Source organism: Pipistrellus hanaki, assembly GCF_964339955.1.
Source record: "Pipistrellus hanaki genome assembly, chromosome: 10".
Lineage (NCBI taxonomy): Eukaryota > Metazoa > Chordata > Mammalia > Chiroptera > Vespertilionidae > Pipistrellus > Pipistrellus hanaki.
In genome coordinates, this window is record NC_140512.1 from 18656464 (window position 1) to 18678050 (window position 21587).

General features: G+C 39.0%; 1 protein-coding gene across 1 annotated transcript in view; it reads left to right on the top strand.

The window, feature by feature from the left end:
• PTPN12 (protein tyrosine phosphatase non-receptor type 12) overlaps window positions 1-21587 on the top strand; it is an 80644-nt gene that overhangs the window by 20900 nt on the left and 38157 nt on the right. The window contains exons 2-3 of the mRNA XM_084897822.1: window positions 12621-12729; window positions 21373-21449. Coding sequence (XP_084753948.1) covers window positions 12621-12729; window positions 21373-21449 — 186 coding nt within the window. The remainder of the gene's footprint in view (window positions 1-12620; window positions 12730-21372; window positions 21450-21587) is intronic.

Here is a 21587-nt window from a genome sequence, read left to right on the forward strand (position 1 = left end):
AAAATAGTTTCTTAAATATATGGTCAATTCTGATTTGTATTCGTCTTCTCTGAATTGAGCATTACCACCTGAGAAGACCTAAACAGTTTATTGATGCTATTTGTCACAGGTTATGCTGGTACTAGCTGGTATTAATAGAAAAAGAAGATAAGGCCTGCATCTTCAGGGAATTCATGCTCTACCAGGGACACTGTGTGCATATATGAATAATCATTGTACATTGGGATATATCCTATTTTAGAGGCATATTTGAAGAGCTGTGGTTAGAGATGAAGAAGTATTTTTGGAGGAAATGGAAGATGGGGCTGATGGGTGCTAGTACTAGTCTCAGGAAATGTTTCAGCAAGATGATTTCTGTGTTGAACTAGAAAAAAGCAAAGAGTTTGCTTGACAGACTACTAGGAAAATAACTGAAGCATTGAAGTCAACATGAACAAAGAAAAAAATTCTTTGTTACCCAAAGTCCCATAAGATGGGCCCCATTTACTTAAAATTATGTTCTTATTTATTTATTTATTTATTTATTAAAATATATTTTATTGATTTTTCACAGAGAGGAAGAGAGAGAGGGATAGAGAGTTAGAAACATCGATGAGAGAGAATCATCGATCAGCTGCCTCTTGCACACCCCCTACTGGGGATGTGCCCGCAACCGAGGTACATGCCCTTGACCGGAATCGAACCCGGTACCTTTCAGTCCGCTGGCTGACGCTCTATCCACTGAGCCAAACCGGTTTTGGCTATGTTCTTTTTAACATTAGTCCTGTCTTAGCTTCATATTAGAACTCACAACCATGCTTTTCTGCAAAACAATGGCAGGCAAGTTAATCTGCCATGCAGCAGTAGGTAAAGTGTGAGCAAAGATAAAAACAAGAATTTTGAGAGGGGAGTTGCATATTTTGAAATCAGAGGTGGGTGTTGCAATTGCATAGTTGATAGACCCTTTGGTTATTTTAGTTGCTTGTAACATTATTTAGAGGTATGCATATTTTTATATAAATACGCTTTTAAGAACTTAAAAACAGAGTTTGCTTTTGGTGGAAATTGTACTCTGATTTTACTACTTGTTGCTATTACTTTGTATTTGGGTTTTACATGGAATTTATTTTGGTTTAAGTTAGTAGTATTAGATTGAGTGGCTTTTGTGATGTAGGACAATTAAACATTTCAGTTATCAAACTAGATGGATTTATTCATTTAACAGTTTTATTGAATGCCAACTATGTGTCAAACCACCCTACCTATTAAAATTCCAGATTGTCTCAATAATTGCCTCAGAAAAATTTCAGAGAATAGCAAAAGCAGCACTATTTTATAGATTAGTTATTGTTATATTTTGCCTATTGTAATTCTTAGGCTTAAAGTAATTCCATTTTTATTTCCCTTTAATGTACAGTTTAAGATTTGTATATTGTGTACATTTTACTAAAACTATTGTCTTAAGATACTTCCTACTGTTTAAGTGTTTTGACATGGAGGATTTGGGGCAGTATTGTGTGGACTAGTAACAGCATGAGAAGTCTTGAGCTCCAATATTTAATTTATTTATATCCTATCTTATTCCAAAAAGAATTAGCGTTAGCTTAATTTCCATTTTAGCTCTATTTCTTTTTGTGTCCTTTTCTTAATTGTCCTGACTTGAAATCTAGCCAATAGTTAAATTTAATACTTGTCCCTGTCTAAATGTATTCTGAATTCTAAGTCTGTTCAATGACTATGAATAAATTTAGATATATTTTAGAGGTGAAGCTAACACAGTTTGTTGATGGATTGGATATCTGGGGTGAGGTGGAGGTAAATGAAGGAATGATTCCTAGCCTTTAGACTTGAATAACTGTTGAATGGTAGTATTATTTGGAGGTTTGTGATGCCCATGAGACACTCAGTGGACAATCCATTAGACATCTGTTTATAGAGATTCAACAAATATCACACAATGTGTTCTCATTAGCTTTGGTCATTAGATAAACAGGGAAACTGTTCTACTCTTTTAAAGGACTTAAATCTTGACACACAAAGGGTATCTTAAAGAAAATAGTCATATTGCAAGTGACTTTTTGTGGCCTTTGAGACTCAGATTACTGATTTAGGTTTAGGGGAATAAAACTTTTGTGCTTTAAGAGACAAAGTGAAAATAATTTGTTTGGAACTTTGAAACAGTGAATATTAAACTCAGTTTTTTTCTGCATCAAAAATTCTAATATTAGCCGGGACTGGTTTGGCTCAGTGGATAGAGCGTTGGCCTGTGGACTGAAAGGTCCCAGGTTCGATTCTGGTCAAGGGCATGTACCTTGGTTGTGGGCGCATCCCCAGTGGGGGGTGTGCAAGAGGCAGCTGATCGATGATTCTCTCTCATCGATGTTTCTAACTCTCTATCCCTCTCTCTTCCTCTCTGTGAAAAATCAATAAAATATATTTTTAAAAAAATTCTAATATTAGAGACATCTCTGTGACTTGTCTGAGAAGGCTCAAATAATTTTTTTTTTTTTTTTTTTTTAAAGTATCTACTAGTACGTGTCTTAAGGCTCTGGCTCTTGATGACTTTATTTATTTATTTATTTATTTATTTTTAAAGTTTTTATTTTTCATATTATTACAAATGTTCCTTTCCCCCCCCCCCCCCCCCCCCCACCATTGCTCTCCTCCACCAGGTTCCCACCCCACCCTCTGCCCTTTCCCCTCTCCCCATTGTCCTCATCCATAGGTGCACAGTTTATGTTGAGTCTCTTCCCACGCCCCCCTCTCCCCTTTTCCCCAAGAATCGTCAGTTCACTCCCCTTCCATACCTCTGATTCTATTATATTCAACAGTTAATATTGTTCATCAGATTTTTTTAATTTCCTTGGTTTTTAGATTCACTTGTTGATAATTACGTATTTGTTGTTCATAATTTTTATCTTTGTTTACTTTCTCTTCTGAAAGAACCCCCTTCAGCAATTCATATAATTCTGGTTTGGTGGTGATGAACTCCTTTAGCTTTTTTTTATTAGTGAAGCTCTTTATCTGGCCTTCGATTCTGAGTGATAGCTTTGCTGGGTAGCTTATTTTTGGCTGTAGGTTCTTGCTATTCATCACCTTGAATATTTCTTGCCATTCCCTTCTGGCCTGCATGGTTTCTGTTGAGAAGTCAGCTGACAATCGTATAGGTGCTCCTTTATAAGTTACTACCTTCTTTGCTCTTGCTTCTTTTAATATTCTCTCTTTATCTTTTGCTCTTGGAATTTTAATAATGATGTGTCTCGGTGTGGTCCTCTTTGGATTCCTTTTGTTTGGGGTTCTGTGCGCTTCCTGGACTTGTAAGTCAAATTCTTTCACCAGGTGGGGGAAGTTTTCTGTCACTATTTCTTTCAGTATGTTTTCGATATCTTGCTCTCTCTCCTCTTCTGGAACCCCCATAATTCTGATGTTGGTTCGTTTGAAGTTGTCCCAGAGGTTTCTTACATTATCTTCAATTTTCTGGATTCTCTTGCCTTCTAGCTTCTGTGGAGGAGTGTCTTCTGGCTCTTTATGTTCCAAATCTTTGACTTGATTCTTGCGATCTTCCCTTCTGTTTTTAGGACTCTGTAGAATATTTTTTATTTCAGACAATGTATTCTTTATTTCTTGTTGATCCCTTATCATTTCTTGTTGACTCCTTATTAATTCTAGTTGATCTCTTTTCATATCCTCATAGGCCTTATCCATCTTTTCTAGGAAATTCTTGAAAAACCTTATAAGCGTAGATTTGAACTCTATATCCAGACGCTTTTTGTCCTCCATTTCTTTCGTTTGTGATCTATTTTGTTGTCGCATTTCGCAGTTACAGATGGGACGGGGTTTCAGGGTGGAGCCTGCAGCTTTGGCTTCCGTCAGCCCCGCCCTATGCGGGTCCTTCAGTGCTCGCTGCCGGCGCCTCTGAGAGAAAGGTGCCCTCGATTTTCGCCTGCTGCCAAACAGTCTATGCTCTCCCCCAATGAGCCCGGTATTGGGGTTCAGTTCAGTTGGAAGTGGAGTTGGAGATGGCGTTCACAGCAGTCTGGAGCCCCAGTCTCCTTCCCGTCAGGGCAATCCCGCGGCACAGCCGACCGTCCCTTCTCTGGGGGCAGTGTGCGCGCCTCCGGGACCTCCTTTCTCCGCTACCCCGGGGTTCCGACTTACAGCCCAGCTCCCTATGGCTGAGCCTGAGTCCCCGGGGTCTGGCCCAGAACTGGGGTTCAGAGCAGTCAGGGGCCCAGCACAGTCGGAGTTTTCTCTCCTTCCCGCTTGGGAACGCCCGCCAGGCACTCGGCCTCCCTCCTCTCCGGCTCCGTCCTCTCCGCGCGCCGCGTGTCTCCGTACCTTAGGCTTTTACAGCTCCTCCGTGCTTCCTTCTGGTTTTCTCCTTGCTTCTTGTTGTAGGATTTCCAGTCAGTCGACTTTCCTGTAGTTCTGGGTAATGTCCATTTTATATTTTAGTTGTATTTTATTAAAATTGTTGTGTGCGGCTGCGGCTAGTTGCCTACCCGAGCAGCCATCTTGGATTCTCCCTCAAATAATTTTTAAATTTACCCATTTTTAATGTTGAAACATGGGGTTCGGGGTGCAGACTTTTCTTCCTGTGGGTTCTTTTACTCACAAAGTTTGAAGAATAAACTCACAGACAAAAAGGCTTCTTTAATACAAAATGTAGAAGTTTATTGGAAGCAGATAATAAAGTCCGTCTGGGCAGGGGTGTCCCCAGTGTGAAAAGCCTGCTTTCCCTTTCTCTAATGGGAAAATAAAAAAATTCCTTGCCTCATGTCCCTTTGTTTCCAGTTTATATATGCTGCAGTTTTTGTTTGAATCTGACCTTTTGTAATTGGTTCCTTTCCTTATTTTGGGACACACACACACACGTTTTCCTCTTTGGTCATTTTGTTAAATAGAATTAGTTTCAAAGCTCAAAGTCTACGTGGTTTTTCTCACCCCCTTATCTTGCTGGTTGGAGTCATTTTTATTTATCTTATGGTTTTCTCCCAGTTGTGCTGGCAGAGAAAGCCTTATCTTACAGCTCTCCCAACTGCTCAGGTCAGGGTTACTTTTGGTCTAACTTATGGTCACTTTAATTGCTCAGGCCAGAGATACCCCTGTCTGACCTAGGTTTATGGCTGTTTTAATGCTCAGGCCACAAAAGTTTCCATCTTCCTGGACCCCCTTTTCTTGTGGCATTTCTCTCTCCGCTGTACAAGTAAGAAAAGCACCCTGGTGTCTTCCAGTCTCCATCCATGTATTCCTCTCCTATGGGTCCTCCTCATCCCTAAAACTCTGCAAGCCTTAACTAGTTTGGCTCAGTAGATAGAGCATCGATAGAGCATTGGCCTGTGGACTGAAAAGTCCCAGGTTCAATTCTGGTCAAGGGCATATACCTTGGTTCCGGGCACATCCCCAGTAAGGGGTGTGCAGGAGGCAGCTGATCGATGTTTCTAACTCTCTATTCCCCCCCCTTCATCTCTGTAAAAATATCAATAAAATATATAAAATATATATTTAAAAATAAATAAAACCCTGCAAACTTTTCTAATTAAGCTAGCTAACTAACCCTTTCAGTGTCATTTGCATTGCATTACATACTGGTTTATAAAGTCCAATAAGATGGTCCAATATCTGCCTTCAGTTGTTTTTTTTTTTTTAAATATAATAAGTCTTTATTGTTCAGATTATTACAGGTGTTCCACTTCTCTCACCCCCCAATAGCTCCCCTCCACCTGATTCCCAACCCCACTGGACTAACAATTCTCAGGTGTAAGGGGGGTCTGAGGGGTTCGGGAAGAGATTGGACAAAAAAATCTTATACCTATGGATGAAGACAGTGGCGGGGGTAAGGGCATGGGGTCGGGTTGGGAATCAGCTGCCTTCAGTTTTATAATCTGGTGACTGAGATAGACAATTACTGAAATACTTTTTACAAGTGATAATAGAGTAATTTAGTATTGACTATTCTGCTGGAGGCTGAGGGGTGGTTAAGAAGGGGTGGTTCAAGAAAGGCTCCAGAAAGGAAATAGCACTCTAGCAAGAGTCCTACTATTAACTCATCAACATTAGTAAAAACGGTAAAACTCTTATGTAAAGGGGTGGAGGGGTGCTTGTGGTGTTGGTAATTCTATAGGGCTGAAGCATCAAACTCTAAATAAGAAAGTATTATAAAAAAAGAAGCTAGGAAATTAGGCAGGCAACATTCAAAATACGTTGTATTTAAACTAAGGAATTAGTAGTTTATCTTGAAGATGATAGATCCTTTGGAGGATTTATATGTGTGAGGCTAAAATTAAAACTCTCATACTTGTCTTTTAGAACAGAAACGCTGAGATTCAAATGAAATTATTTAAGGGGATTTATCTGATTTCCCCGCCAATACTTTCAAAGGTAAAATTAATTGAAAATGTCTTTTTTTAAATTTTATTTTTCAATTACAGTTTATATTCAGTATTATTCTATAGCAGTTTCAGATGTACAGGAAAGTGATGTACTTTACAGAGTGGTTGGTCTCTTTAGTTGCTTCAGGTACCATTCTGGCCCTATATATAGTTATCTTGATATTATTGATTACTAGAGGCCTGGTGCATGACATTTGTATACTGGTGGGGGGTGGGGGGGAGGAGGGAGCACCTCAGCCCAGCCTGCACCCTCTCACAGTCTGGGACCCCTTGCGGATGTCTACCTGCTGGCCTTGGGGAGGGACATAGGAGGGCTCCAGGTTATGTTCGGCTCATCTCACTCCATCCTGATTGATCGAACCACAGCAGCAAGCTAACCTACTGGTCAGAGCGTCTGCCCCCTGGTGGTCAGTGCACAGCGAGTGGTTGAGTGGTCTTAGCATATCATTAGCATATTATGCTTTGATTGGTTGAATGGACAACCGGACACTTAGCATATTAGGCTTTTATTATATAGTATGCTGCAATAAGTAACTTTGTATATACATACTTTTCTGTGTGTGCTATTTAACTAGAGGATAAATTTATAGAAGTATAATTCCTGGTCCTGACCAGTTTGGCTCAGTAGATAGAGCATTGGCTTGCAGACTGAAAGGTCCCAGGTTTGATTCTGGTCAAGGACATGTACCTGGGTTGCGGGCACATCCCCAGTGGGAGGTGTGCAGGAGGCAGCTGATTGATGTTTCTCTCTCATCAATGTTTCTAACTCTCTATCTGTCTCCCTTCCCTTTTGTAAAAAATCAATAAAATATATATATTTTTTAAAAAGTATAATTCCTGGTTTAAAGGGTATGGTTATTTGTAATTGCCAAATCACCTTTCTAAGTGTTATGCTAAAATGTTCTTTGTTACCAGCATTTAATGAAGTCTTGTTTTCCCGTACCCTCGCCAACAGTTCATTTGTGTTTAGAAACAATTCCCACCCTGTCCCCCCTCCCCCACTATACTTCGAGAACTTTGCCAAAGAAAGCAGCATCATAAGTGTGGGGGATTTTTTTTCATCTTAAGGGTGGGAAAAGTGTATTCTTGTTTTAGGCCTCTTAAAATTGTGGTGATTAAAGTTTATTAGTTTTTCAAAGAGAACTTAAAGGCTCACTATTTTATATGTAAGTGCCTATTGTAAGAATATTTCAACTGCTGTATGTTAAAGCTATATTATAATAAGAATTAAGAATCTTGGAAAGTTCTGTGATTTTTTAAAAAAATGTAAACATAATATTCTTAATTGTTCAAATATCAACATCACAAGTAGCAAAAGTAAAATGATGAAAAAGTTAAATGTTATTAGAGCTGTTTTTCATTACATTTGCATTTAATAATTTGTTGAATAGTAAAACCAGAATACCTTCAATATGTCTTTAAGCCTGGGAGAAAGTAGGCTCCTTTGAAATCAGCAATGTAGTTCAATAGTGAATTTAAACAATTCACAATGCTGACTTTCAGTGAGTCTGAAAGCAGGAAGTGTATTACTGACATGCAGAAATATTCCAGCCCATAGAACATCCCCTTCTGCCATATGTGGTAAGAATTTGTCACTAACTCACAAACCACTTCTGAAATTCAGTGAATAAGTAGAATTGGTCTTTGTTGGACATTTCCAATTCAGTATGTGAAAGAACTTTGTTTTGTAGTGTCTTATAAGTAATTATTAGCTTATGTTTTAGAATGAGCCTGGCACAATCATTAGTGCTCAAGGTTTAAGATAGAATAAAGAAAATTACACATTATCTTTTAGGCATGGTTTTACTTGTTTTAATTTTAAACCATTTCTTTAATTTGCATTTAGAGTTGATAAACTTATTATATTAGTTTCAGTTGTATACCCCAGGGATTAGGCATTACATAATTTACTAAATAATTATTCTGATAAATTTTGTACCAATCTGATACATAGTTATTAGAATATTATTGATTACTAGAGGTCTGGTGGACATAATTCATGCATGGGGGTGTGTATCCCTCAGCTCAGCCTATACCCTCTCCAATCTGGGACTGCTGGCTCCCAGCTGCTCGCCTGCTGCCTTGCTGATTGCCCCTAACCGCTTCTGCCTGCCAACCTGATCACCCCCTAATCACTCCTCTGCAGGCCTGGGTCCCCCCCCAACTGCCCTTCCCTACAGGTCCAGTCACCCCCAACTTCCCTCCCCTGCTGGCCTGGTCACCCCTAACTGCCCTCCCCTGCAGGCTTGATCGCTCCCAACTGCCTTCTCTTGTAGGCCTGGTCCCTCCCAAATGACCTCTCCTGCTGGCCATCTTGTGGTGGCCATCTTGTGTCCACATGGGGCAGCCATCTTGTGTGTTGAAGTGACAGTCAATTTGCATATTACTCTTATTTATTAGATAGTATAGAGGCATCGCACATGGGTGGGGGCCAGGTGGTTTTCCCTGAAAGGTGTCCCAGGTCAGGGTGGGGGTTCTCTTGGGGCATAGGTAGCGTGGACGAGGGGCCTGTGGTGGTTTGCAGGCCGGCTATGCCCCCCGGCGACCCAAGTGAAGGCCCTGGTATATGGGATTTATTTATCTTCTATAATGGAAACTTTGTAGCCTTGAGTGGAGGCCTGGGTTGGCCAGGGTGTGCGGAAAGCTTGGCTTCCTCCATCACTGGAGGAACCCAAGCCTCCTGCTTGCTTCGTGGCCATAGCCAGCTTGGTTGGATTAATTTGCATACTTGCTCCTGTTTGGCTGGTGGGTGTAGCAGAGTGGTTAATTTGCATATTACTCTTTTATTAGATAGTATAGGATATTCCCTATGTTGTACTTTACATCCCTGTGACTATTTTTTACTACCAATTTGTTGTTGTTTTTTTCAATGTCTCTAAATCTAATTTGTTCATTAGTTTATTTTGTTAACTACCAATTTGTACTTCTTAATCCCTTCACCTTTTTCAACCACCAAAAACCCCCTCCCATTTGGCAACTGTCAAAAATGTTCTTTTGTTATCTCTGTTACTGTTTGTTCCTTTATTTATTTTTTCAGATTTAATTAATTGTTGATAGATATGTACTTACTGCCATTTTATCGTTCATATTTTTAATCTTTTTTTCCTCTTCTTCTTAAAGAAGACCCTTTAACATTTTTTATTTTTCAAAGCTGGTAATTACGTATTTTTGGAAACATTAATAGCTTTGTGTGGGACAATAGTGGCAGCAGCGGTTAGGCACAGACCTTCCATTTGGTAGCCTTTTTAAACAATGTCATTTTCTAACCATGTACATATTCTATTTTGTTAAAATCACAGTGGAAGGTTTTTATAAACAATTTCAGTTCTTAAAAATGACACTAGTTTATAAATTCCATAACTCTTACCCAGAGTAGGTTGCAACATGAACAAGCAAATCAGACATTAACAGGTAGAGGATCATGTGAATACTATACAGAAATGCCACACATTTAGGCATTTTATAAAAGAAACAACATATTTACAAATGAAATGAGTTTATGCCACACTCTGCAAAGGACTTGGCTGATTCCCAATTTACACCTTTTAAAATTATCACATTTAAAAGAACACAGGAAACTCATCACCAGCATACTGTTTCCTAAATAAGGACACAGAACAGGATCCCTGAACTTCATAGACTACCTAACAACTGAGTTAGATGAATTAATTTCTCTTTAATTCCAAGAAATTCAAAGGAAATATTGTACTTAAGATCTCCAAGTTATATTATTTTCTGTTTTCTGCATTTTTTGAAGATGTTAGATTTACACATCCTGGCATCCTGATTAGGTATTTAAATACCAGAGTTCCATGCAGTCCTCCCATGGCAAGTTTTAATTTCACAGTAATGAAAATGATGTTTTTTGCAGTGTGAAGAGCCTGATTCAATTAAATCAAGTCTTAATGTTTGTCTGATTAGAACCTAGTATCCTTTCAATTAACAGAAAATAAAAAGCATGGACACTGTAGGACACGACATCATAGCAGGTATATTGAAAGGGTGGTGACATAGCAGTAGAGACTCCCCCAAATTTGTTTATTTTAATTTTATTTATTTATTTATTTTAACAGAAAGAGGAAGGGAGAGGAGGAAAAGAGAGAAAGAGAAACATGAGGGATGAGAATCATCGATTCTCTGTATGCCCCCCCACCCCCACCCTGCACCCCCCATTGGGGGTTAAGCCCGCAACCTGGGCATGGGCCCTTAGCGGAACCAAACTGACATTCATGGTTCAGTGCTCAACTGCTGAGCCACACTGGCCAGGCAAGAATCCCCCAAATTTAAATAGGAAAAAGCAACCGTCAGGTTTTCATCTAGTGATTTTAGCCAAAACTGGTTTGGCTCAGTGGGTAGAGCGTTGGCCTGCTGACTGAAGGGTCCTGGGTTTGATTCCGGTCAAGGGCATGTACCTTGGTTGCGGGCACATCCCCAGTGGGGGGGGTATGCAGGAGGCAACTGATTAATGATTCTCATCGATGTTTCTAACTCTCTCTTCCACCTTGTGAAAAGTCATCAAAATATATATAAAAAAATAGTGATTTTATAGTAAATCTGAATTTGGCAGTGTCCAATGTTAATACAAAACCTGTCTTCCTACTTGAAGCCTTTCAGCAGTAATTCTTACTCTGATCACAGACTGGCCACGTGGCAAGTCCTCTCTAGAGGAAACTAGAATTCTGCCCAGTGTGTGGTTTCCCACGCCCACCCCACCCCACCAGCCCTGACTGAGCTCTGTCCTATGAGTTCCAGGCAAAGGTCACAGCTGCCCTGTTTCAGGTCTCTTGTTTATTTCCAGCTCCAATGCCTTTGAAAACTGAGATTTTGGGTCTCCCTCCTTCTCCTTTACCCTTCTCTTGCTTAGTTTTTCCTCTGTGCCTCTTCCTCCTTTGCTGATGACACCTATTCCTCCAGAGTGACATCAGCATACCTGCTCTGACTGACCAAAAAGTCCTTGATAGCTCCCATCACACAGCAAATGGCAGGGTCTGGTCCATGATGAATGCCTGGATGTCATAGTTGGCTGGCATTAGAAAGGCTGCCTTGCCAAAGGCTGGTGATTTTCCCCCTCTCGTTCTCCCTGGGGCTTCCTGATTCGGGTGACAAACATGAGAAACTTTCCTTTCTTCATCATTTTAAATATGGTCTTGGGGGCTTGCCTGGGATATCTTGTATGGAAAAGCCACTGGAAACAGCCTTGGTGGGCTTGAAAATTGCATTCTATTTGGAATATTAGTCACCAGGGCAGGGCAAACAGTGTGAGCCAGGTTGATGGAGTCTCTGATAAGATGCTTGCCTGACAGCTCTTTGGGAGATGGGGGGAGAAAGAGTCCTCATCAAAAGAACAGCGGCCTTGCCAGAACTTCTTTCTGGGAGAAAGCTGACACCCCACCACCACCACCACCACCTCAGCTCTTGCCCTGATGCCAGAAAATTCAGTTCCTCCTCATATGTCTCTGGTGTCTTTCAAGTTGTTGCCACAGCAATGGAGCTCAGAAGGGAGGGAGTCAGAGTAAGTCTGTGCAGACCCTTTAAGAGGAATTGCCTGGGACTCATTGCACCCTCAGTCTCCCTCATTCTAAATTCCTCTGGTTTTTATAGCCGTTCTCTTTCTGGCACTGGAATCCTGGTCTGGGGGGCCTGGTGTAGGGATTTCTGCAGCTGAGATATACTTCATAATTTTTATCTAGCCCATTTCATGTCTCCATCCCTTCTATCAGTCTCCATGGGGCTGCTGCTTTAATTCCCTAGTTGTAGGACTCCAGTCAGCCAGATTTCAGGTGGTTCTGACTGATGGTTGTTTTGTAGTTTGTAATTTTGATGTGGTTGTGGGAGGAGGCAAGTACTGCGCTTACCTACGCTGCCATCAAAGGGAAGTCTCTAGGCATGGTTTTAAAAACCTGGTTTTTGAAACCCCTTATTAAAACAAATATTACTTGAGTAAGTTAAGGACTGAGTTAAATATTCTGATTCAGCTTATTAATGGTTTCTTTAACTAAAATGACTTAGTTACTCTAGTTTGCTTTCTTTCACTGTTACTTTGTGATATTAATCTTATGTTTGCACTTAATAAAAGTCATCCTTGAGGTTAATTATTAAGGGGTGGTGAGATACTGTAAACTTCGGGAAATGAGTTATGAGGAATTGGAGTTAGCAAAATTGAGTGAAGAATTATTTGTAAATCTTTAAAAATTTGAAAATATTAATGTTTTTCTAAACTTGAATTTTTTCTTTCTTTTGTATTTTAAGCGATTAAGAAGATTGTCTACCAAATACAGAACAGAAAAGATTTATCCCACAGCCACTGGAGAAAAAGAAGAAAATGTTAAAAAGAACAGATATAAGGACATACTGCCTTGTAAGTTGGAAATGTCTTTCATAGAAATTGAAATGCTAATTAGCAATTTGTAGCCTACACTAGCTTTAGTTTTTCTAATGAGTTTAAGTATTAATGAGGAAGTAACTAATCTTTCAGGGTACACTACAAGATAATAATTTGATCTAGTACTTCTTGTTTTTCCTTCTGAGTAGTTTTTGTTGTTATTGTTTAATTTTCTAAAGCATCACAATTACTCTGGTACTAATTTTATTTTTATTTTTTATATGTTTTCATTCATTTTAGATAGAGAAAGAGAGAGGGAGAGAAATAGGAACATCGATGTAAGAGAGAAATATCAGTTGGCTGCCTCCTGGACATCTCCTACCAGGGATCAAGCCCACAACCCGGGCATGTGCCCTGACCAGAAATTGAACCAGCGACCTCCCTCTGGGCCTGGGATAGTCAACCACCTGAGACACACCAGCCAGGGCTTAATTTTCTTTTAAATACTGAAAATCCAAGTAAGAATATCTTTTTGTGGATTCCCTATTCAAAGTTATTTCATTAAAATAAAATAATATAGGCCCAGGCCAAGTAGCTCTGTTGGTTAGAGCATGTTCCTGATGATACACCAAGGTTGCAGGTTTGATCTCCTCCAATCAGGGCACATATAAGAAGCAACTGATGAATGCATAAATAAGTAGAACAACATATTGATGTCTCTCTAAGTCAATAAACTAAAAATAAAAGTAAAATAATATAGACAGATACCTTAATAAAACTGTTTGTTTGTTAATTGTCACCTGAGGATATTTTTTCTATTGATTTCCAGAGAGAGTAGAAGGGGGTAGGGAGAGGGAATGAGAAAGAGAGAAATATTGATGTGAGAGAAACACATTGATTGGTTGCCTCCCACATGTGCCCATTGATGTTGCACTTTCACATTGATGTGTCTTTCCCTTCCTCCCTCTCTCTCTCTCTTTCTCCCTCTCTCTCTCCCTCTCTCTCTCCCTCTCTCCCCCTACCCCCCCTCCACTCCCTCTCTCCTTTCCTTCTTCCTCTCACTCTCTCCAAAAGTCAAACTGTTCTTTAAAAAATAAGAAAAGAACATCTGTTGATTAAACTCTGTTTCGAATACTAACAACTATAGGCCTACTTTTACCTCCACTCTATATTGATAGCATTATATTCTAGTATAATGCTATCAATATAGAGTAATGTAATTATATAATGTAATTATATTCTTAAACTAGATGCCCCTTGCAGGAAGATTCCTGCTGTGGTCTCCGCTGCCACCTGCTTTCCTCCCTTCTCCACAGCCCCTCCAGCTTCTCTCCCTTCTCCTCCGCCCTGCCTGCTTCCCTGCCTTCTCAGTCGCTCCGCTTGCTTGCTTCTCCGCAGCTTCGCTTCCTTCTGCAGCGCTTGGCTTCTTTCTACACTGTCTTCAGTCTTGGTTCTGGCCTGGATATGCAAATTAATTGACATCTTGGTAGGGTTAATTTGCATGTTTGCCCTGATTGGCTGGTGGGTATGGCTTGTGGGTGTAGCAGAGGTGCAGTCAATTTGCATGTTTCTTTTTTATTGGAGAGGATAGCATAGTAACCACTCATTAAGCTTTTGGAAAATACACTCCACTTTCCAATTCACCTCAGAATAGTGGATGGTATGGGTTTCTTCTGGATAGTGTTAAGCAAGATAATCCTTTTTTTTTCTTTTTAATATTTTTATTGATTTAGGCGAGGAAGGGAGAAGGTGAGAGAGAGAGAGAGAGAGAGAGAGAGAGAGAGAGAGAGAGAGAGAGAGAGAGAGAACTGTCAACAATGAGAGAGAATCATTGATCTGCTGCCTCCTGCACGCCCCTTACTAGGAATCGAGCTGGCAACCTGCCGTGTGCCCTTGACCAGAATCAAACCTGTGACCCATCAGTCCGCAGGCCAACGCTCTATCCACTGAGCTAAACCGGCCAGGGCACAAGATAATCTTAAAATACTCCTAACTGTGCTCTGGAATTAATTACATACTCTTAAAAAGATAGTTTCTCCACCTTTTTCTATAATTGGGAAAATGAATCTTAAAACAGCTTCAAGGTTTCTGTTTTTATATGTTATGTTTCATTCATTGGTTTTACAAAATATTTTGATCCTATACTGTGCTCTGGGGATACTGTAGAAAACCAAGTGGCAAAACCTCTTGCCCTTATAAAACTTTATATTCTAGTCATAATGTTGAATAATGAATACAAGTAGTATAGGTTTTCTGTCAAATGGTGACTAGTGCTGTGTTGAGAATAATATATTATAGTAAGAATGAGGAACATAGAGAAAGCTGAGAGCAGAATGGGGAAGCTTTACAATTTTAGAGAGAGAAGAGGGGTCAGTGGTGTGTTGTTAAATTGGCCCTTTGAAAAATGAAAGTCCTAATTTTTTATTTTTTTGCCATTTCTGTAGTGAATGGATTATTTGCCATAATCACCACAACAAAACTATAAAGTAGATAACTGTAATATGCCACTTTGCAGATGAGAAACTGAGACAGGGAGATTAAATAGCTTGTCACACAGCTAATAAAGTGGATGAGAATTTAAGGCCAGGCAGTTTATATTCAGAACATTGGTGCTCAACTAGGATGATTTTGCCCCTGGAGTGACATTTAGCAATGTCAAAGACATTTTGGTTGTGAAAACTGGTTGTGCAGTAGGCAGGAAGCTACTGGCATCTAGTGGGTGTCGGATGTCTACAATACAGAGGCCAAAGCCTCCCCACAATAAAGATTATCCAAGGCCAAAATGCCCATACTGCTGAGGTTGATAATCCTTGCCCTAGAACCTGAGCTGGGTGCTATAGTTAGAGTGGCAGTGTATTTTCCTTTAAGTCATAATAAGATTTGATAAGTCAGTTTCCACTAAGTTTGTAGTTGCTTTAATTTAGAAAATTATATTAAAAGTAATTGTACTTATAGATATATATTTATTTACTGTTAAAAAAATAACGTTAAGTTGTCAATTTCTTTTGCATGTTTAGCATGACCAGTGCTTGCCGACACAGTATTTTTTAAAACAGCTTTATTTTTTTTTTATTTTTATTTTTTTTAAAATATATTTTATTGATTTTTTACAGAGAGGAAGGGAGAGAGATAGAGAGTTAGAAACATCGATGAGAGAGAATCATCGATCAGCTGCCTCTTGCACACCCCCTACTGGGGATGTGCCCGCAACCAAGGTACATGCCCCTGACCGGAATAGAACCCGGGACCTTTCAGTCCGCAGGCCGACGCTCTATTCACTGAGCCAAACCGGTTTCGGCTAAAACAGCTTTATTGATAACATTACATGCCATAAAGTTTACCCATTGTAAGTGTACAATTCAGTGATTTTTACTAAATTTATCGAGTTGTGCAACCATCAAAGCAATATAATTTTAGAACATTTTTATCACTCCAATAAGATCACATGCCAATTTGCAATCTTCAGCCATAGGCAACCACTGCTCTGCTTTTTGTAGATTTTCCTTTTCTGAAAATTTCATATAAATGTAATTACACAATATGTAGTCTGTGCCTGGCTTTTTCACATAGCATGTTTTTTGATTCATCTGTGTTGTAACATACATCAGCAGTTCATTTCTTTTTATTATTCAATTAATATTCCATTTATATCACATTTTGTTTAACCACTTACCAGTTGAAGGGCATTATGAACAATGCTGTTACAAACATTTCGTACAAATTATCTTCTTTGCTGAAAAGTGTCTTGAAACCATTTGTACTTTTTTAAAATTTGATTTTTTATATATTGTTATAAAAATTCTTTTAAAAAATATATATTTTATTGATTTTTTTACAGAGAGGAAGAGAGAGGGATAGAGAGTCAGAAACATTGATGAGAGAAAAACATCAGTCAGCTGCCTCTTGCACACCCCCTACTGGGGATGTGCCTGCAACCAAGGTACATGCCCTTGACCGGAATGGAACCTGGGACCTTTCAGTCCGCAGGCCAACGCTCTATCCACTGAGCCAAACCGGTTTAGGCAAGTTATAAAAATTCTTTACATATCTTAGTTACAAGTGGGTTTGTTTTTTTCAGATGTATGATTTGTAAAAATATTTTTTTCTAACATGGTATGAGGTTAGGGTCTAAAATAATTGTGCATGTGGGATTGTTCTAGCACCATGTGTTGAAAATACTGTTTTATCTCCATTGAATTGCCTTGGTAGCTTTGTTAGAAATCATTTGACCCATACATTTAATTCTATTCCATTAATCTATTTTTATTCTTAAATCAGTATCACACTATCTTGATTACTATACAGTTGTATAATAAAATTTAAGCAAGAAGTGTAATTCCTCCAAATCTGTTCTTATTTTTAAAAATTATTTTGTTTTTCTTTTTGGGTCCTTTGCATCTTAATATAAATTTTAGGATCAGCTTGCCAATTTTTTTAAATATATTTTATTGAGTTTTTACAGAGAGGAAGAGAGAGGGATAGAAAGCTAGAAACATCGATGAGAGAAAAACATCAATCAGCTGCCTCTTGCACACCCCCTACTGGGGATGTGCCCTCAACCAAGGTACATGCCCTTGACTGGAATCGAACCCCGGGACCTTTCATTCCGCAGACCAACGCTCTATCCACTAAGTCAAACTGGTTTCGGCCAGTTTGTCAATTTTTTGCAAAAATCCCACTAGGAATTTATTGATCAATTTGAGAAAAATTTCATTTGAAGGCATACTGACTGTTGGGGTTTATAAACAGGAACCGTCTCTCATTTATATAGATATTTTCATTTCTCTGAGCAATGTTTTATGATTTTCAGGGTACAAGTCTTGTATTTCTTTTAAAAAACTTCTTTAAGCTATTGTAAATGAAATTATTTAAATTTTGTTTTCATGTTCTTTTTTACTAGTACCCTTGAACAGCATGGGTTTGAATTACATGGGCCTACTTATACATGAATTTTTTCAATGACTGACTATTATTTAAGATTTGAAGTTGGGAATCCATGGATGCAGAGGGTTGACTATGCATTGATCTGTGCCATTTTATATAGGGAACTTGAGCATCTGCAGATTTTGGTATTCACAGGTGGGGGGGCGGGTCTGGGAATCAATCTCTCACAGATGGCGAGGGATGACTTAAATTTTGGGGAATAAAAAGTTGTAAATGAATTTTCAACTCCATAAAGTGTGGTGGTACTGAGTATCTAACCCCTACATTGTCTAAAGATCAACTGTGTAGAAATACAATTTATATTTGTATATTGATTTTTTAAAAATCTAGTGGCCTTCCTAAACTCATTTATTACTTTAGTAGTTTTCTGTGGATCCTATATAATTTTTCATGTACAGAATCATGTCATCTGCAAATGATGACCATTTTGCTACTTTTTTTTTTCTTTCATTTTTCATTTTGCTACTTTTTAATATGAACCTCTCTCTTGCCCTATTACAGTGGCTAGAACCGCTGGTATAATGTTGACTTAAAGTGGCAAGAGCAGACACCTTGTTTTTGATAAATTAAAGGTAGTGTCATCACTATTCAAAAACCAGTTAGTTTTTTCCTGGAGCTATCTTGAATGTCTGATTTATTTTATACTAGAACATTGAAGCCAGTACCAAAATTTAAAAATTTCTAGGTACTCCTTGTGTCAAGAATGACCTATGCTTTGTGTTTTAGAGGGCTAAAACTGAGCTGGCTAGCCTTTAGGAGTGATGGATCAGGGTGTTCTGCCTATCTAATGTTAATTATGGAGATCCTTTTATTTCTTAGACCGGGATTTAGTCTCTGGAGGTTTCTCTTTTCTTTGTAACAATCTTATCTACTTTCTTTTTGTTGCCACAGGTTGTCGTATTTGTCCAAAAAGAAAAAAAAAAAAAGAGCTTCTTGGCTAGCCAACATAGATTTTTATCTATTTGGAGTTGAATTCTTAGGAGATTGTAGAGGCAGCCAGCAAAACCATGGGAACAAATAATTATTTTCATTGCTTTGTTATTCTTTACATTCTACTACTCATTTTTATGCTTAATAGGAGTACCAGTGAAGAACGTTAAAATGTACATGATGGCCCTAGCCTGTTTGGCTCAGTGGATGGAGCATTGCCTGTGGACCGAAGGGTCCCAGGTTTGATTCCCGTCGGGGGCACATGCCTGGGTTGCAGGCTTGGTCCAACATGCAGAAGTCATACAATCAATGATTCCCTCTCATCATTGATGCTTCTATCTCTTTCTCTCCCTTCCTCTCTGAAATAAATTTTATATATATATATATATAGAATATACATGATGATGTGTTATATAATAAGCAACATAATATCCTATCCTAAACAATAAAACCCTAATATGCAAATCAACCAAATTGCAGAACAACTGGTCTCTAATGTCACACTGACCACCAGGTGGCAGATGCTCAATGCTGGAGCTGCCCCTGCTGCTTAGTGCACTCCTACAGTCTGGCAAACGCAGCTCCTGCCTCCACATCACTAAGGACCCCTCAGTGGACATCCCCTGAGGGGTCCCCAGACTGCGAGAGGGCACAGGCTGGACTAAGGAATGCCCCTCCAGTGCAAAAATGTGCACCGGGCCTCTAGTTAATTTATTAAAAGCCATTTTTGTGCCCCATCTTGAGTTACTAAATTCAACTTGTAGTATGGGACTCAGAGATCTTGTGTTTTAACTTGCTTTCTCCAGCCCCCAGCTGTTGTCTGATTAGAGGTGGATGAAATAAGACTGGCAAAATGTTAATAGTTATTAAAGCTTGGTAATGGATATATGGGGATCCATTATATTATTATATTTTTGTATATGCATAAAATTTTCCATCAAGGAAATATTTTAAAATTCCCATCTTGCATATAGCAGCCCAGTAGCATCAATCTTGACTGTCATATGGAATCCACTGTTACTATTTGGACTCACAATCCCCAGAAACATTTACTGAGGATTCAAGTGGTCATTCAACTATTATACAAAGTTTCTGCCTTTGAGATACTTTGAATAGAGGCTGAAAAAGTAATAGATATAGAACAACATGTATAGTATCATTGTATTTGTGTAGTTTTAAAACTATTTAGGTATATGCATAAAAATTACTTTTGGAAGAAAAAAAAGAACCTTAATATAGTATCTTTGCTGGGAAAGAGAGAGCCCTGTAAGTCAAGGACAGGGGAAGATTGCTTTTCATTTTATATCTTTCTTTAGTATTTAATTTTTTTAAAATCATGTACTTTATTTTAGAAATAAATTGCACAATTTTATGAAATTTATATTTTTGGACTTAACTGTAAAGATTGTGTGTTTTTTTTTATTCCAAGTAGAGATTAACCTATATATTAAAAGCTTAATAGGCTAAGTGTCCAGTCATCCAGTCAGCCATTCAACCAATCAAAGCATATATGCTAAGGCTGCTCAACTGCTTATATGCTAAGGCTGCTCAACTGCTTGCTATGATGTGCATTGACCATTAAGGGGCAGACCCTCTGACCAGTAGGTTAGCTTGCTGCTGGGGTCTGGCTGATTGGGACTGAGCAAGATGGGCTGGACATGTCCTGGAGCCCTGCCATGATCTCTCCTTGGCCCCGATTGTGCACCATTGGGGTCCCTTGGCCGGGCCTGCGCCCTCTCGCAATCTGGAACCCCTCAGGGGATGTCGAAGAGCTGGTTTTGGCCCAATGGCAGAACAGCCAGTCGCTATGATGTGCATAGACGACCAAGGGACAGACACTCAACACAGGAGCTGCCCCCTGGTGGTCAGTGTGCTTCCACAGGAGGAGCACTGCTCAGTCAGAAGCTGGTCTCATGGCTGGCGATTGCATCAGTGGTGGTGGGATCCTCTCCTGCCTCCACAGCAGTCGGACATCCTCTGAGAGTTCCCAGACTGCGAGAGGGCATAGGTCAGGCTGAGGGACCCCTCTTTCCTGAATGCACGAATTTCGTGCACCAGGCTTCTAGTTTAATAATAAACAGTATTGGCCAAGTGCAATCAATTCATTCATCTGTCACATTTACTAAATTTTTATAGTTTTTGTGAAATATGAAAGCTTTTTTTTTCTAATAAGAGTTTTTGCAAATGAGCTTGTGTATTGGTAATTAGTGTTTACCACATATATGCTTGTTAAAAGCTACAGATGTTTAAAACCCAGACTCTTGTCTAGTAAATTCCTGGATGATGCCCAGGAATTTGTATGTTAAAAGAGCTCCTGAGATTATACCGATTGCATCTTTAAAACAGAGCTTTACATCATCAGATTTTTGTTTTAAAGAATATTTCTGGCCAGTGTGCCTAAGTGGTTATAGCATCAGCCCACACCCCCAAGGATCTTGGGTTTGATTCCAGACCAGGTTGCAGGTTCCATGCCTAGTCCTCATTGGGGCGCACATGGGAGCTAACCAATGAATGTCTCTTTCTCACATTGATATTTTTCTCCTCCCTTTCTCCCCTACTCTTTCCCTCTCCTTCCCCTCCTCTCTCTCTAAATATCAATGGGAAAATATCCTTGAGTGAGGATTTAAAAAAAGAAAAAGAATTCCTGTCATTATGATGTTAGAAATTATTCTTTTGTACCCAGAGTCAATTTTAATTGTTTTTCAAAGTAAATATTTTTACTTATTTATTTAATCTTACTTATGGTTCATGAGAAAGCACCTGTCTGCCAACAGAACATAATTTGTGAAATATTTTTTCTTGTAGTTGATCACAGCCGAGTTAAGTTGACTCTAAAGACTCCTTCTCAAGATTCAGACTATATCAATGCAAATTTTATTAAGGTATATATTAGCTTTAAATCTTACTCTGCCATATTTAATGTCTTCCTTCATACTAGTTTATTAAATTGTTTTTAAATTGTCTAAACATTATACTAGCAAAAGAAATAAAAATAAAATCACATCCCTGATACATTTTTA